The 17,788-nt window shown below is 40.0% G+C and overlaps 2 protein-coding genes across 3 annotated transcripts; both read right to left on the bottom strand.

The window, feature by feature from the left end:
• Positions 1–1,228: 1,228 nt before the first annotated feature.
• LOC311076712 (tapasin-related protein-like) lies at positions 1,229–7,305 on the bottom strand. Of its 2 annotated transcripts, none has more exons than XM_084105106.1 (6): positions 7,103–7,300; positions 4,981–5,038; positions 4,537–4,875; positions 4,147–4,431; positions 3,954–4,037; positions 1,229–1,666 (listed from the first exon to the last, which is right to left on the bottom strand). In XM_084105106.1, exons 1-6 carry the CDS (start codon positions 7,241–7,243, stop codon positions 1,512–1,514), a joined length of 1,062 nt encoding a protein of 353 aa, XP_083961232.1. In that variant the 5' UTR covers positions 7,244–7,300; the 3' UTR covers positions 1,229–1,511. The 2 variants fall into 2 exon arrangements, with proteins under 2 accessions (XP_083961232.1, XP_083961231.1); XM_084105105.1 differs by having other exon boundaries at positions 1,374–1,666; positions 4,123–4,431; positions 7,103–7,305.
• Positions 7,306–8,888: 1,583 nt separating this feature from the next.
• On the bottom strand, positions 8,889–11,035 carry LOC311076778 (uncharacterized protein). The gene is made up of 6 exons (XM_084105202.1): positions 10,854–11,035; positions 10,528–10,576; positions 10,005–10,346; positions 9,646–9,921; positions 9,466–9,561; positions 8,889–9,056 (listed from the first exon to the last, which is right to left on the bottom strand). The coding sequence occupies exons 1-6, from the start codon at positions 10,917–10,919 to the stop codon at positions 8,905–8,907; spliced, it is 981 nt and encodes a 326-aa protein (XP_083961328.1). The 5' UTR covers positions 10,920–11,035; the 3' UTR covers positions 8,889–8,904.
• Positions 11,036–17,788: the final 6,753 nt, after the last annotated feature.

Here is a 17,788-nt window from a genome sequence, read left to right on the forward strand (position 1 = left end):
AGCCACACAATAAGCAGTTTGTCTTTCCTCTAATTATACATTTGCAAGACTACATATGTGACCCTGGACCACAAAACCAGTCACATGGGTCAATTTTTTTAAATTGAAATTTAAAATTGAATAAATAAGCTTTCCATTGATGTATGGTTTGATAGGACAATATTTGGCGAGATACAACTATTTGAAAATCTGGAATCTGAGGGTGCAAAAAAATCGAAACATTGAGAAAATCTCCTTTAAAGTTGTTCATTTATGTTCGCGATTGTGCTGCATTCACTCACAAAAATAAATGTTTTATATATTTACGGTAGGAAATGTACAAAATATCTTCATGGAACATGATCTTTACTTAATATCCTAATGATTTTTGGCATAAAAGAAAAATCAATGATTTTGACCCATACAATGTATTGTTGGCTATTGCCACAAATAAACCCGTGCGACTTATGACTGGTTTTGTGATCCAGGGTCACATATTTGATATGAATTTGCTGTATAGCTCGCAAAATGGCACAGTATGGCACTTTGGAGCAAAACAAGTATTGTTTCAGTTAAGTCAACAATTTAAACAAAAGTCGATAAAAGTTAACAAATTCACCAGCAACACAAAATTCCTCTGCATTATTATAATGTTTTACATTGATATGGTCCGCTTATACTGATCTTGTTACATGTATTACAAAAGTTCCCATGTACTCACCTTGACATTCTTTCAGAGAGTGCATCCGCTTTTGTATTTTTTTTTTCAGGTCTCTGTTCCAACTAATAATGGTGCAAATGAAGAAGTTGGTCTGCAGTTGTGCTGTAAAGTCAGAAACAAGCTCAACCGATCCGACTGAGGCAGTCTGAGACACAGTATACAGTTTTTTTCTGTCATCAAGCGAGAAGCCAGTCACAACTGTTTTCTTATTTTAGGCCTTCATTGATTGGATGGCACCCATATAAAAGTGTTGCAAGGGTCTGAAAACAACTCGGGGTTTAGTTTTATAAAGAAGAAACATTATGTATGACCTGAAGTTGCAGTGACAATGTCTTAAAAGTGTTCAAATAGTGAAATCAAATGTCTTGTAGACTTTATTTGCTCGTATTTGTCTCCATCAAGACTCTTTTTAGAGCATCATCTTCGTGATCTGACTGAGCAGCTGAACTGGTTATTTTAACCACACAATGTCTACATGCAAAGTGGATGTAGGTCATAGGCAAAAGTGCAGAAGCAGTAGGCTACATGTGACAAATAAAGAATGAACAGTTTATTAATGAATTGTTTAAATGGGTTACATCAACACAGGAAAGAAAACTGCACTCAGAAAACCATTTCATTGGGTTCTTAAAGTGCTGAAGCTGCAAATAACAGAGGCCTCATGGTCACATTTTGTCAGCAGCACACATTTACAGTCAAAATGTTAAGCAAAGTAAAAAATCATAGAAATATAAATCACATACACAAGTTGGTGTCTGGTGAATGATATAGACATGGATCAGGCTAGTAAAATGTCTTTGTTCATTGTTTATTATGGAGATGAGCGGACTCCGACAGGGCTGCATGGAACTGGATGATGGTCACCGAGTGTTGAATACAACGCCTCAGAATGCTGGTGATGGTGGAGGAAAGGCTCAAGTGTGACACTCATTCCTACAGGAGGCACAGTCTGTGAACGTGCTCTTCCTAGAAGAACATGAGAATAATGACTTGATCTGTTCTGTTTGCTCATGAGACGATGAGAAAAAACAATGCATAAGAGTCATCCCTTCCCACCGTTCCCCTTTGCACCGTTATTTTGTTATTTATATTCATAAAATTTTCATTTACTTAAAATGAATTTATGAAGACACGCAAAACATGTTAAAAAAAAAGTCTAATTCTGATATTCATGCTGTGATTTAAGGGTCCTAAGAGGAGCATGCGTATTTCACTTATATAATACTATGTGCGTGAGTGAACAGAGCATCTGGTAAGCTGTTCATGTTTTGGTCTTTTCAGTTTGAGTCACAGTAAAGAACCTTGGTTTCATGCACGTTCGACAGTTGCTGTAATTACTCGGGTATTTTACTGTAAAAAAATATATATTACTCCACACTACATTATATTTCAGCACAAATCCAATTAATTTTGGGGTGCCAATTCCAAAAACAGTGCCTATTTTGCACTAGCATGTCATGTCATTTCACTAGTTCGCCTGCCCATTTACAGTTTGTGCGTCTCACTAGCCTACACTATCTATTTGTATAGCAACCGGAACTTGGCAGCTGCAGTGACACGATGACGTTGCCAATTGGCTCTATTATTTAGAAAGCGGGACTTATTCCAACTTCTTGCCTTTGCAGTATCTACCATTCATAAGTAATATGAGTGCACCACAAGCCAGAAAGGGGGTGTCATTTAAGGCTGTCATTAAAGAATCTTGCTTAATATGACCAATTCTTAACAACAGCTTTTAAATTTGCTGACATATTAGGAATGCTCTTTTTTTCATGGCATGAAAACCGAACACTTTACTTGAAAATGTGAGTTGTAAAAGCATCATACTCAACAGGATAGTTATGTGTTATTTACATATTTGGGAAGATCTTAACTAGCAGAATAGAACAAGCATATTAGTTTGAGAGATCAAACTACACCGAGTTTTTGTAAGAATTTTTTTATATATGCAAATATAAACAGTATAGGCCTACACTTAAAGGTGCATTGTGTAATTTAGGAGGATCTGTTGACAAATGCAATATCATTTACATAACTACGTTTTCAGTGGTATATAAAGACCTTACTAAATGAACCGTTATGTTTTATAACCTTAGAATGAGCCATTTCTATCTACATACACCGCGGGCCCCCTTACATTGAAATGCTCCAACATGTTTCTACCGGAGCCATAAAGAGACATAAATTCGTCATATGTTGTTCTTCGTGGGATAAGTAAACCTAATTTCTTAATTTATCTTTGGAAAGAAACCTCAGTGTTTAACTGGCTACTCTCTGCTGTCTCAGATGACGACATCTTTTCGGGTCGGTCACCGTAACTTCTGTTGGTTGCAATTTGCAACCTCACCACTAGATGCCGCTAAAAATTACACAGTGCATCTTTTTTAGCGCAATTTTCCAACGGACAAAATTGCGATTGTTAACTCATGATTTCTGTTCTGTCTGTGCGCACCAATCTTGCACTTCTATCTCCTCCTCAACCAGACCACCTAGAGACTTCGGGTTTTCGGCATTATGTTAAGGAAGGTCTAATCTCGGGAACGCACACAAAAAAACAACAACAAAAAAAAAAAAACATAAAAAGATTTACTATCTCTTAGTGTTGTGATCCCATGACGTCAGAAAATTGCGCTAAAACACTCACTGAGTTTTTATTACTTGTTTAGTCTATGCTTTAAAACCATGCTGAAGCGTCTTTTTATAAACATGAATTCAACATAATATCAAACGGTAAAACACTCAAAATGTAGAAAATATACAATCTACTCTACTTTACTGCAAGCCAAGAGGTCACACATGACATATCGACCTTCTACTGGTCACGTGATGCGAATTCGCAGTTTAAATGCAAGCAAAACGTTTCGGATAAGCTTGCATGCGTTTGAACGGCAAGCAAAACGTTTCGGATAAGCTTGCGTGCGTTTGAACGGCATTCCATTGAACGAAAAGTGCAGTTTTATACCCATTACAAATGCCAGTTGACCAGGAGATTTACAAACGAACAGTTCATACAGCTTATGAAATCATTACGAAATCATCGGGAAAATTGCTTGGAAGGGCGACTGCAGCGTGAGGAGAAGAAAGACGGATAAATTCGCCTGTTTGCAAATCGAGGAAGAGTTTTGCCTGCGCCTGGACGAATTTACAGGAGGACGCCGAGGACGATGGAAAATTCCATTCCAAGAGAATGATAACTGAGATTTAAATTTATAAGAACATACTCTATATTTTGGAGATCAAATATTAAACTTACTTAAACGCTCACACACGACTGTGATAATCAGTATGGCAAGAATCAGCAGCACACAAGTCACCAGAGCCACCCACATTGGTATACCTATGAAAGAGGGATATTGAGCAACATAACACAATTATTGCATAAAAATTCTAATAATTTGTGAAAATATTTGCATGAGACACACTTTGGTATTTATTGCTACATGCACCTCTGTTCTCATAACAGTCAGCAGGAGACAGGTGGAGAATCATTGGTTGGCTCAGGGATGAGTGATTTACCCAACACGAGTAGTTTGTACAGTCAGAGACATTCAAATATGAATGGAGGGTGAATGATCCATCTGGGTTTGTTTTGTTGATGTTGTCATTCTGAAATCCTCCATTTCTCATCCACACCTGCTCTAGAGCAGAAGGGTAAAACCCCTCAGAGAGGCAAAGAATCGTGTGAACTCCATCCGATGCTCTTACATGTGACACGGACACCTTGGGGTGTGCTTTAGTAAATATAAGAGTTATTAGTAAAAAAGCTCATAGGAGCAGATATTTGTCTCAGTTATGATGATACACTCAAGTCACTATGATATCTGATTATAACTTACCAATCACTTGAACAAATGTTCCTTCTTCACCCAAAAGCACAGACGGAGGTGGTATGGTTCTTGACACAACACATTTGTAAGTGCCAGTATCATTTATCTGCAGATTTGATACCTCAAATGACATTTCCTCAGTCTTTGGAATAAATCTAATGTGATCTTTACATGACTGATTTATCCATGAATTGTTACTCTTCATTAATGAACACAGTTTATTATTAGTTTTCAGTTCCACTGTGAAACATTCAGTGTCATTTGATGGTTTGTATTTACAACTGATATTGACTGACTTTCCTCGATGAACAGTCTGAACTGAGGTGCCATTGAATTCTGAATGTCCACCTATTAATGAAAAAGATGACAATTCCGTTTTACATTTGAAGTTATATTAAAAGTAGGGATTCAATTCAGAGAATTTTCACATTTTGAACAGTATTGTATAATCACCTGAAAATAAGGACAGCAGCATCAGAGCACATGTCACAGAGTTACACTTTGATGATATCTATTAAGAACAAACAGAGAAATACAGTGATTATACTACAAATAGATATTTTGGTTTGGTTTGTTCTGAAATAATGACTGGCTGACTGTACATGCTTAGGTGTTAGTTAAATAAATAAACATGAAATATTGATTTGAACTGAAAGTAGGCTACTTTGTTAAATAAGAGGGTACAAAATACATGAAACTAGCACAAGTAGGAGACCACTTGCCAAGCCCAACTTTAGTTATTATAAAGCATTATTTCCCCCTTATTTACCTCAAACATATTTGACAATAGAATTCAACAATCAAAATTCTACATCGTACCCATTTCACTCGGGTTAGGCTTTCCAAAATCTATAATGATGTTGATCCCATGTGCATTAGATGTCATCAGGCTCCAGCTACCCATGTCCATATGTTTTGGTCTTGCCCTTCACTATTTAATTTTTGGACACAGATATTTCATTCTATTTCTGTTTGTACGGGGGTTCAATTTGATCCAACAGCATGTACCGCTTTGTTTGGGGTTTTACCTCCTACTTTGCAGCTTCCTAAATATAAAGCTGACTTTGTAGCCTTTGTCTCCTTATTGGCTAGACGTTTGATTTTATTGAGGTGGAAGTCTCCTGTGCCGCCTTCTCACTCGTCTTGGATCAGGGACATCCTACAGTTTGTGAAGTTGGAGAAAGTTAGGTGCTCGATACATGGTTCTCTTGCAAAGTTCAATAAAACTTGGGGTCCATTTTTTGCACATGTTGAGGGGTTTACTTTTACGGCTATTCCAGAGTAGCCACCCTGATTGTCTACTAATTGTTAGTTTTTTTGTTTGTTTTTTCTTGTGTGAATTGGTAGCATGCTGGGATGTTTTTTATTTATCTCTGTAAAGTTTACATATTGGGCTTTTATTTAGCAGTGGGGGACCTTTTTGTGTTTTTGTTTTGTTCTTTGTTTTGTTTTGTGTTATTATTTTATTTTATTTTTCTCTGTAGTTGTACTTGTTGTACTTGACATTGTTTTGACTCCCGAATTTACCTCTTGATTTTGTTATGTCACTGAAAAATCAATAAACAAATGTTTAAAAAAAAAAAAAGAATTCAACAATCAGATTCAAAGATTCATAAGAAGCTAGTCTTTCCACTAGTGCTGCAAGCCTATGCGATTAGGCTATATGACGCAAAATGCTGCGATTTTATTACATAAATAAATGCATGTGTGGACATGACAGCCCATTCTCTCTGAGAGCTGTTTGCCCATTTTCTACACCGCTTATAGCAAGAAGACCAGTCAGTTTCAGTTTAGTGGCGCGTATGGTCTGCGTATAGCCTGACAGGGCTCTCTGTATGTTTACAGCATTAGGTGAGCTATTTTTTTTTCTTGAGAAAAATTAACATGTATCTACTGTACCTAATATTTATCCTAATGAATCGATACTGACTCAAGATCGGAATCAAATCACAAGATCAAGCAATAATAAAAACAGTAGCCTACCAGTCATTGTACCATGTCAACATTGGAACATATTGTCACTAAACCTAACAAAATTCTGTTTAGTTACCAAATATTTTGACAATCACAATACACATCCTGCTTAAATGTCCGTTTGTCTGGACAGAATGTTCAAAATATCTTTTTTTCATGAGCATACAATGTTCTTATTTATTGTTCTATACTATTGAGACAATAACACCTTTGCAGTAATGCAAAGATGTCATTATTTAATTTTGTAAAAAATATCATTTTAATTCGAAAACACTGAGTTGAGAAATACACATTTCAGCATTATCACTAATCTGCATTTTCCTTGAGAACTAAGCAAGTTGACTCATGCAGTTTATTATTGACCTCAATAGTCGCAATATGACATTTTCCCCAAAACGTGCAGCCCTACTTTCCACAAAGTGATACATTTCAAGACTACAAAATATCACACGAATTACTGTTTAGTATAAGCTTCACAGAACTGACCGAAACATATATCAAATTTGAATGAAAAACGTCAGAAAGTAAAAGCTGATTTATAAAGTAAAACAACAAATATTTTTGTATATATTATTGTAATATAAAACTCCCATATTCTCACCATTTCATATTTCAGAAACTGCATCCTCTTTGCATTTTGCATGGGACTCGCTGACTGTTCTAGCTCATGATAGTGCAAATGGAGAAGTGATGTTGGTCTGAGGTGGCGACGTAATTTATGTAAACTCAGAAACAAGCCCATCCAATCCGACTGAGGCTGTCTGAGAGTAGGCTACTTAATTTGTAGACTGAAAGAAAAATAAACTAACACTTATTTAAAAAAAGAAAGAAAAAAAAAGTAGTTATTCTACGATATACAACCTACAAAGTTAATCTGTATTCATCCAGGGAGCAGCCAATCACAATGCTCCCTTTTCTTTTATGGCTTCACTGATTGGAGGGACCAATATAAGAGGCATTGTTCATATCATGACCTGCAGCTGTCTGACAATGTCTAAAAGTGCAAGGGCGTTTTAATTGTTAAACCAAATGTCTTACAGACCTCATTTGCTCATAACGGTCTGCACCAAGACCTCTTTTGTAGAGCATCTTCACGCTCTGTAGAGGCGGTGAGGTCTAGTTATTTAACCACAGCGGGGTTGTAAGCACGTGAAATGCAGGGAAGCTGTCGTTTAGGTCACGTGTGAAAATGTAGATATGAAGTAATTCAGTGCATGGATGATGTGCTCAGACCTAATTTCTGCCTGCAGTTTCACAGGTTTCGGTTGAAGATGAATCGGAAGCTCTTTGAAAACGTTTTCCTTGTATGTATTTATACACTAAGTGCTATTTTAAGTGTTTAGTTTAGCATGTTAAAGCTTGCCATCTTTTTATTCAGGCAATTGTAAAGAAATGTTTTTGCCCTGTTAAGGAGAGAAAATAATTTTGATTATAAAGATTATGAAGGCACATGATTTAGGAAAAAAAGAATGATGTGCACAGATAAATAATTTATAATAAATAATTAAATATTCATTCAAAAAACAAGAATTTTAATTTTGTGGTGACTTTAAGTCTGGAAAATACAACTTTTTAAAAAAAAAAATTAAACAAATGTTTGGTCCTTCGAGCCGGATACTCTAAATGACTGAGGACCAGATACGTTTATTAAATTTCCATAATAATGAAATTTGTAAGGAACGTTCACGTCCTTGTAGTTACAGATGAGCATTTTTTTGTGCTATACTTGTAAAATGTGACCACTGTACCACCTGACTGCTGTAGATGTATTTAGGCATTGATAGTGCTGCCATAAAAATGCAAAATTCCCAGTCGACGTGAACAGCTCCGAGAACATCACGTGAAATTTGTCAACACAGACTTCCCAAAATCTACAGAATGAATACTGTAGAACACTGTAGAAAACGAGCAGCAGTGAAGCAGATGGAGATGATCACAGCCGTACTAATAAATTCAGGCAAACAGACACGATTGCGAGTGTTTGTTTTTGCTCAATAAGCAATATGTTAATATTAAGTAACTAAACGATTCACTGTTATTTGAAAGAATGGGTTGAGTGAATGATTCAATGAATCACCCATAAAGAGTCACTTGTTTTGTTCCTAAATTAAACGTGTTTGAACAAATCAGTTTTTGAATCACTTGGTTGAGTGAATGATACCATGTTTCTAAACAAATTAACTGAATGCATGATCAATTGAACGCATGACAATGACAACTTGTTTAATATAACAATCAATTGCTGCCTGGCGTATTGATGTAACCTGTTGAAAAACTCGACGAATCTCCTCCACTAATGCACTTTTGGAACGCTACTCTGTCAATAAAATTTGAAGACTAGAACTACTTGTTGTATTGTACTAGGGTAGTGAATACACAGAGATCTGTCATTGTATAATGTCTTTATTCAGTGTTTACTTGAACAGGGCTGCATGGAACTGGATGATGGTCACCGAGTGTTGAATACAATGTCTCGGAATGCTGGTGATCGTGGAGGAAAGGCTCAGGTGTGACACTCATGTATACAGGAGGCACAGAGTGTGAATGTGCTCTTCCTGGAAGAACATTAAAACATTTATTCAGTCATTGCACATGGTGATGAAAGTCTAAATCACATGTGATGGGAACTGAACACTCTATTACTTGAAATAGAACAACAACTACATTTGTGGGCATGATCAGGTTCAGACAGACGACAGAGGTCATTAAGGTTTACCAATGAAACCAGGAACAGGTAATAAAAGCGTGGGAGATTTGTGACTCACTGTGACTGCTGAGGTAATGTTACTTCTTTTATAATGTGATAACATTATAATGACATTTTGCATATAATTAATGTCAAGATATTCTGTGAGAAACACTTTCAACGGCCCTGTGTTAGCAATTTTATTTTTACACATGTTCCAGTTTCAGAATGACATTTTTAAACAAAGTGAGACTTTTAGGATGTAAAGTGAGACTTACTGTAACATTTATACATGACTGCAATGAACATGAATGCAATGATCAAAAAGACAGCCAACACAGACGAGATGATAAACACCACGCTCACAGTCACACCTACAAGACAGAATAATTGTGAAGGCCTCATAAATACAGTATATAACATTTAAATAAAAAAATGTGCAATATCTCAAAACTTACCTGCTCTTTCATAGCAGACAGAGCTTGATAAATTGCCCACAAGTGGTTGGTTTAATGATGAGTGGTTTACCCAGCAAGAGTAGATTGTGTCACTGAAGGTGTGTGGCGGCAGTACAAGGTATGAGGATCCATTGAATGATTTGTGTGAGCTGTTGAGAACGTCTCCATCTTTGATCCACAGCTGTTCAAGAGAATCATGGTAAAATCCCACAGAACACACAAGCATGGGAGATCCATTAGTCCACTTCTCACAGGACAGAGACAAGATGGGACGTACTGCAGGATTTCACGAAAACATTATTATAATATATCTATTGATGTTTTTTTTTTGTTTTTTTTTCTGAGTACAAAGTATTTACCAGTAACTTGAACTCTTTCTACTCCCAGATCCTCTTCAGGTGGTTTTGCAATCCTCTTCACAGTACAGGTATATGTGCCAGTGTCCTGATTTTGGAGATTTAATAGCTCAAAAGATATTTCCATAATCTCTTTAATCCATATGAATCTGATGTGATCTTTACAATCTTGTTTTTTCCATGAATCCACATGGAAATATGAACACAGTGTATGATTTAATGTTTGAAGATTCACTGTCATGATTTCTGTGTCATTTGTTCGTCTGTAGTTGCAGGTAATTTTGGCAGACTGTCCATGATTGACAAATAAAGTTGTAGTGTTATTTGCTGCCGCGTTGCCAAAAGCTGAAAAGCAAAGAGCAGCAACAACTTGAATTTCTCATGCTTTCTCTCAGGTTGCACATGCAGGAGCTTCCTGTGTTGTTTGCTGAGGCACAACATTTTTGATAGATTCAACTTCAGGTACTTTTGATTTCTATATACTTTTGATTTCTATTAAGAGGATATTTAATGCAATTTCTATTACCGAAAACCGAAGACAGCAGCATCCACCCACAACAGATCAGAGAGAAACACTGCAAAAAAGGTTACACATTAAAAAGAAATGTCATATGAATATCATTTCAACAAAGATCTTACGAATTAAGTGATAAGATTCAGAGCAGCATATTTATTAAGACACTGAAATTTAAGTATTAACTTTTGAAATTTGTTAACTTATTTTGCAGATCGTGATAGCTGCATTCCCCCTCGAAAAAGAAGGATTAAATATTCTTTCAGCTTAGCAAAAACATTATATTCATTTAGATCTAAAATTATTTTCACACATCTTCATAAGAATCACATACTCACCATCGCTCTTTCCTGGGAAAATGTCAAATGTGGCTGCGATCTCTGTCTTTTGCTCAGGCGTCTCATGCTAAAACTGGGCTTGCATGGTGATTTCCTCTTTAAGTAATGCAGAGGTTAGCAGCAGTTCTAACAATTTATCACCTGGATCTCGTCAAATTCCTTGTATATTTCATCACACATTTTAAAAAGATGCTAGGTACTAGACAAAAATAAATCAAAATAAATAAGAAATCCACCAAACAAAATCTTACACTCAGGATTGTTTATCCAATTTTCAACCACCAACAGAGTGTAATATAGAGATGTAAATTAGTTTAATACATTTATTTTATTTTAATTTTATACTCTAAAGTTGCTTGTTAGCTGGAATTAAGTGAAAGAAAAGGATGTAAGAGTTGCATCATATCTTCATGTAAATGTAAATTGCATCATATCTTCATGTAAATTGCAACCACAAACATGGGCAAGACTGGAAAATTTAGTTTCAGGCCTATGACGCACCATGTGTAACCTGTGTAAACCACTGGTATTTACTTAGAAAAGAAAATGATCATTATTATAGTGAGTCATTATCATTTTTCACTGCAAGCTCATCAGTGCCTAGAGATGGTGTGAGATAGTGACAGTTTGGTTTGACAGTAGAGCGGCTTGGATGCAAAACATTTTTATGACGTGTTATTTACAAAAAGATACATAGGCTACAATTAATTTGTAAGTAAAATACAATTTCAACATCATTAGTCTAAATACCATAACAAAAACCCCAAAAAGTAATGTGACAAAAAGTGCAAAGAGAGATTGCAATAATGCAGTCAGACTGGTGTGGGTTCAATTCTGACGGGAAATGACTAAGGTGCCTTTGAGCAAGGCACATAACCCTCAAGTCCTCCCTAGGTGCCACAGCAAAATGGCTGCCCACTGTTCTGGGTGTGTGTCCACGGTTTGCAATGTCAGTGTGTGTGTGTTTTCTACTCACTACTCAAAATGTGTGTGCACTAACTTGGATGGAGAGGACAAACTCAGGACTCATACTTGGTCTTCACATGTCACAAGAATATATGACTCTTACTTAACAGCTGACATTTGCTTACACTGGATGCGAGTGTTGCGTCACAAGCACATAGAAGCTATTGTAATTACAGATGCTGTCTACACTGGATACAATATACAGATGCAAGTTCAGTTTCTGACATATTCCACTCACTTGAGTCTGTCGAAAACAGGACGGACAAATGGAAGAGTGAAAGAACGTTTGCTTTTACGTTTGTTTTAACAGCTCACTTGAGTACAGACTATCAGATGGGATGCCAGCGTCGGAAACAAGTGCATGGATCATTTTAATTTTAATTTTGCATCAGAGAATTATGTTTGTTCTGAGCATTTTGTTTTGCCAGTGAGGCACAGTGTAATGGAGAGTTCGCAAAATAACTTTTGCTTAAAGATGAAGCAGTACCGGATCTGACAGCATCACAATCCGATGATTATGAAATGATTTGTAATAATCCTTTGTCTGTAAATGATGGTTTTATGTGGATTATGTTTTCAAAACACTTGGGTGTTGATACTGTTTTCTATGCAATGATGATAACCAATCATTGACCGACAAGCCTTAAAGGAGTCACCCTTAAAATCAGATCATATATATATATATATATATATAGCCTACATATATATATATATATATATATATATGAAGAGTTCAGATGCAAAAGCCTCTAAGTGCCATCTGAAATTTTCTTCTAGAATGATCATTTTTATCAAGCTCGTATATTTAAGTTCAGTAATTTCACTTAAATAGCAATGAAGATTACCTATTAATTGTCATTTAAGTGAAATTACTGAACTTAAATATACAAGCTTGATAAAAAGAATCATTCTAGAAGAAAATTTCAGATGGCACTTAGAGGCTTTTGCATCTGAACTCTTCATATATATATATATATATTGTGTTAACATTATAAGTAAACCTCAAGGAACATATTAAAGTAATAAAAAACCATTGTCATGAACACTTTAATATACCACACATAATTGTTGCTCCTATTCAGTGCTTAAAAACAATGACAACACAGTTTTTCGAAAAATACTTGCTGTTTACCAACTTACTGTTAACAGCTTACCTGTAATGATGTCGCAGACGCTGAGGGATCCATTTGCAGCTTTTTATTAGAGTGGTCAACAGGCAGGGTAAATCAACAGCAAACAGATCAACGGAGAGAACACAGAGCAGAACGAGGTCACAGGCAGAAGTCAGGGCAGGCAGCAAAAGGCAAAGTCCAATAAGCAATCCGGGTCAAGGCAGGCAGAGAACGATCAGAGGTCGGGGTACACAGTCCTAGGTCAGTAATCAGATCAGCAAACACAGAGATAAACGCTTGGAATTGAAAGCCGGGGCAATGCAATACTTCGCAGAGAAGTGGAGTGTGGAAGTGGCTTTTATGTGTGTGTGAATGAGGTGCAGGTGTGTGTGTGTAATCAGTGCAGTGCAGGTGTGTAATGCAATCAGTCCCAGGTAAGAGGTATGATGGGATATTGAGTTCATGAAGGTGTTTAATATTCCGGAGACGGATCCCTCCGGTGGTGGAGAGGAAGCGGTACAGGAGCCTGCTCCGTTACAGAGCCCTCCCCCTGCGAGCGGCTCCTGACGCGAGGAGGCAACTGACGCCGGGGTCTTCCACGAGGTCGAGGGGCCGGTTTTCCCGGGTGCATCCGGTGAAACTCCTCAGTTAGAGTGGGGTCAAGGATATCTCCAGAGTTGACCCAGGATCGCTCCTCCGGACCGAACCCCTCCCAGTCGACCAGATACTGGAGAATGTTGCCCCGGCGTCTGGAGTCAAGCAACTTGTGCACACGATACACCTCCTCGCCGTCGACCAGGATAGGTGGGGGAGTCTGAGATGTGGCTCCCTCCTCCGGCTCTCCTCTCGGACCACCGGCAGGTTTCAGAAGAGATACATGGAACGTGGGAGAAATACGATAATTAGTGGGCAGGTCTAATCGAAATGATACCGGAGAAATTTGTCTTACAATTTGAAACGGACCAACATACCTGGGACTGAGTTTGCGGCATGGAAGTCGGAGTCTTAGGTCTCTGGTGGACAGCCAAACCCACTGGCCGACGTTATACTCGGGAGCTGGACGACGGTGGCGGTTAGCCTGTTGCTCCTGTCGTCTGACAGCGTGAAGTAGGTGAGTGTGAGCCTGATCCCAAACCTCCTCGCTCTTGTGTAGCCACTCAGTGACTGATGGTAGCTCAGTGGGTTCACCTGACCAGGGGAACAGAGGAGGTTGAAAGCCCAGGATACATTTAAAGGGAGTAATGCCTGTGGCGGGTTTGACCAGCGAATTCTGGGCATATTCGGCCCAAAACAAGTATCTACTCCATTCTGCTTGTTGTTTCTGACAGTAGGAACGAAGGAAGCGAATGACGTCCTGATTCAGACGTTCGGTTTGCCCGTTGGATTGAGGATGGTACCCAGAGGTGAGACTGATGTTGATATTGAGATGCTTGAAGAATGCGGTCCAAACCCTGGAGGTAAACTGAGGTCCCCGATCTGAAACTATATCTTCGGGCAGACCATAAAAGCGGAATACTTGGTTGCAGAGGAGTTCAGCTGTTTCGAGTGCAGTGGGAAGTTTGGGTAAGGGTATTAGACGGCAGGCCTTGGAGAATCGATCGACTATGGTGAGTATGGTAGTGTGTCCTTGGGAGTTGGGAAGATCAGTGATAAAGTCAATGGCAATGTGGGACCAGGGGCGCCGGGGTGTCGGCAGAGGTGTTAAGAGTCCAGCAGGCAATCGTCTGAGTGATTTGGATGTGTTGCAGTTGGTACAGTCCTGAACGTATTTGGTGGTATCAGTCAGCAAAGTGGACCACCAGAAGCGATTTTGGAGCAAGTGGGTGGTAGCAGTGATCCCGGGATGACCAGAACTGGGTGAGGAGTGAACTTGCTCGAGGAGTCGAAGACGAAGAGAATCTGGAACGAAGAGGAGATTAGCTGGGCATTCAGGAGGTGGTCTTACTTGAAGGTTGGCTTGTTGGATCTCCGTGATAATGTCCCATTGAACTGGGGCTATTAGCAGGTTAGCGTGAATGATATTCTCGTGAGTAGGGGTTGGAACTGTCTCTTCTGTTTGACGTGAGAGAGCGTCTGCTTTGGTGTTCTTGGTGCCAGGTCGATATGTCACAGTGAAATGAAATCTGGTGAAGAATAAGGCCCACCTAGCTTGCCGGGGATTCAGACGTTTGGCTGAGCGGAGATATTCGAGGTTTTTGTGGTCAGTGAGAATTATGAAGGGTTGACTTGCTCCCTCCAGCCAGTGGCGCCACTCCTCCAGAGCTAACTTCATGGCGAGTAGTTCACGATTACCCACGTCGTAGTTACGTTCAGCCGGGGTGAGTTTGCGGGAGAAGTAAGCACAGGGGTACATCTTGGCTGGATTGCCTTGTCGTTGAGATAATATTGCCCCTACCCCTGTGTTGGAGGCATCTACCTCCACGATGAATGGGCGTTCTGGATCTGGATGACGGAGAATTGGTGCGGACGTGAAACGAGTCTTCAATTCCTGGAATGCTTGATGTGCCTCAGTTGACCAATTCAGACGAGCGGTGTGACGCTTAGTCATGGCGGTTAATGGAGCGGCAATAATGCTGAAATTTCTTATAAACCTCCTGTAGAAGTTGGCGAAGCCCAAGAACCGTTGAAGTTCCTTGACGGTTTGAGGTAAGGGCCAATCCAGAACCCCCTTGACCTTTTTCTCGTCCATGGCTACCCCCTCATGGCTGATGATGTATCCCAGGAAAGATGTGCTTGTTTGATGAAACTCACATTTCTCGGCTTTGGCGTAGAGTTGGTATTGAATCAGGCGATCCAAGACCAACCTGACCTGTTGGATGTGCTCCTCCATAGAGCTTGAGTAAATTAGGATGTCATCGATGTATACAATCACCCATTTATCCAGCATGTCCCGAAAGATGTCGTTCATGAAAGCCTGGAAAACTGAAGGACTGTTTGACAGCCCGAAAGGCATGACCAAGTACTCGTAGTGCCCACTAGTGGTAGAGAAGGCAGTCTTCCACTCGTCCCCCTCACGGATGCGAATCAGGTTGTAAGCGTTACGCAGATCCAGTTTGGTGAAATACTTGGCTTGGCGGAGCTGTTCTAGGGCGGCAGGAACAAGAGGCAAGGGATACCTGAACTTCACAGTGTTGTCGTTCAACCCTCGGTAGTCGATACAGGGTCGTAACCCTCCGTCTTTCTTTTTCACGAAGAAGAATCCGGCGGCTGCCGGTGAGGTTGAGGGTCTGATGAAACCTTTGGCTAACTCCTCATCAATGTAGCGTTTCATGGCCTCGGATTCAGGCCTGGACAGGGGGAATATTCTTCCCCGAGGAGGAGAAGCGCCGGGAAGGAGGTCGATGGCACAGTCACTTGGGCGATGTTCTGGAAGTTGAGAGGCTTTTTTCTTACTGAAGGCTTCGATGAGGTCTGCATAATCAGGTGGTATTGTCGGTTCTTCTGGATCTGACGTGGGGGTATCCGGACTTTGAAAGGAAACACGAGTGACTCTGGATAGACAGTGGTTCTGGCAGGTGGTGCCCCATTGAGTGATCTGACCCTCCCTCCAAGAGATGTGCGGATTGTGGCTTCGTAACCAAGGAAGACCAAGGATGACAGAGTGATGAGGGGACTGGATGACGTAGAATCTGATATTTTCTGAGTGTAGTGATCCGATGTGCAATTTGACTTCTTCAGTGATGTTGTGAATTTTTCCCTCTCCGAGGGGTCGACCATCTAGCGCCTCCACTGCTAAAGAAGAATGACAAGGATTTAATTTGAGTTTGCACTGAACAGCAAACTTGTGAGAAATGAAGTTCCCAGCAGCTCCTGAGTCTATCAGAGCGGTGGTACTGATAACTTCATTCTGAATAACTAGACGAACTGGTAGAGTGAAACTGGATGTAGTGGTGTTGGCTTTAGCACAGTAACTCACCGATGGGGTGTTAGAAGAGGGACGAGTTGGGCAGGCGAACTTCATGTGTCCGGGCTGACCGCAATACAGGCATAAACGGTTCTGCATCCTGCGTTCTCGTTCTTCGGGTGTGAGGTGTGTGAAGCCGATTTGCATGGGCTCGTGCAAGGTGGGCGTTTCCTGATGATAGCGCAGTGGGACTCGAGCTGAGCGTCTGGAACGGATTAGGTTATCAACTTGAATTGCTAGATCGATGTATTCATTCAGATTTCTCCCCTCATCCCGGCAGGCTAATTCAGACTGGAGTTCGATGGTTAACCCCTTCCTGAAGAGGGTTTTCAAGGTATCTTCTACCCAGTTGGTTTGGGCAGCGAGTGTACGAAAGATGAGAGCATATTCAGCCGTCGTTCTTCTTCCCTGAGAGAGAGTTAACAGTTGTTCTCCAGCACTTCCTCCCTCAGTGGGATGTTCGAAAACGTGACGAAACTGCTGGAGGAATTCACCGAAGGTGGAGAATGATGACCCATCTGGTCTCCAGACCGCGGTAGCCCATTCCAATGCTCGACCCGTGAGCAGTGAGCAGACAAACGCTATACGGCTCGCGTTAGTGGTATAGAGTGAGGGTTGCTGATCCACGAAGAGGGTGCATTGAAGCAAGAAGCCTTTGCATTTTGCGGTGTTACCATCAAATTTCTCAGGGAAAGCAAGCCGAGGATTGATTGAAGGGCTCGCTGCTGCTGGAGAAACATCTTGCAATGGTGTGGCAGGAACAGTGGGAGCGTTCCCAATCGCTGTACGGAGCTCTTGCAGACCCTGTACAAGTTTCTCAGTGAGAGAAGTCAGATGGCTCAGTTGTTGATGATGCACATCAAGACGTGAGGCTTGGGTCGTAAGTTCCGTGGATAACTGCATGACCGCTGCTGGATCGGAGAGTGGCGAAGTATTCTGTAATGATGTCGCAG

The sequence above is a fragment of the Abramis brama genome (genome assembly GCF_963993115.1).
Source record: "Abramis brama genome assembly, chromosome: 25".
NCBI classification, from domain to species: Eukaryota; Metazoa; Chordata; class Actinopteri; order Cypriniformes; family Leuciscidae; genus Abramis; species Abramis brama.

Excerpts from the sequence above, each read along its gene's own strand:
- LOC311076712 (XM_084105105.1), bottom strand. The coding sequence starts at position 7,243 with ATGGGCTTGTTTCTGAGTTTACATAAATTACGTCGCCACCTCAGACCA. Across the intron at positions 4,876-4,980 it reads GCTGCTGTCCTTATTTTCAG|GTGGACATTCAGAATTCAAT; the intron begins GTGATTATACAA and ends TTTCATTAATAG. Across the intron at positions 4,432-4,536 it reads AACATTTGTTCAAGTGATTG|CACACCCCAAGGTGTCCGTG; the intron begins GTAAGTTATAAT and ends TATTTACTAAAG.
- LOC311076778 (XM_084105202.1), bottom strand. The coding sequence starts at position 10,919 with ATGAGACGCCTGAGCAAAAGACAGAGATCGCAGCCACATTTGACATTT. Across the intron at positions 10,347-10,527 it reads GCTGCTGTCTTCGGTTTTCG|CTTTTGGCAACGCGGCAGCA; the intron begins GTAATAGAAATT and ends TTTGCTTTTCAG. Across the intron at positions 9,562-9,645 it reads TGTCTGCTATGAAAGAGCAG|GTGTGACTGTGAGCGTGGTG; the intron begins GTAAGTTTTGAG and ends TCTGTCTTGTAG.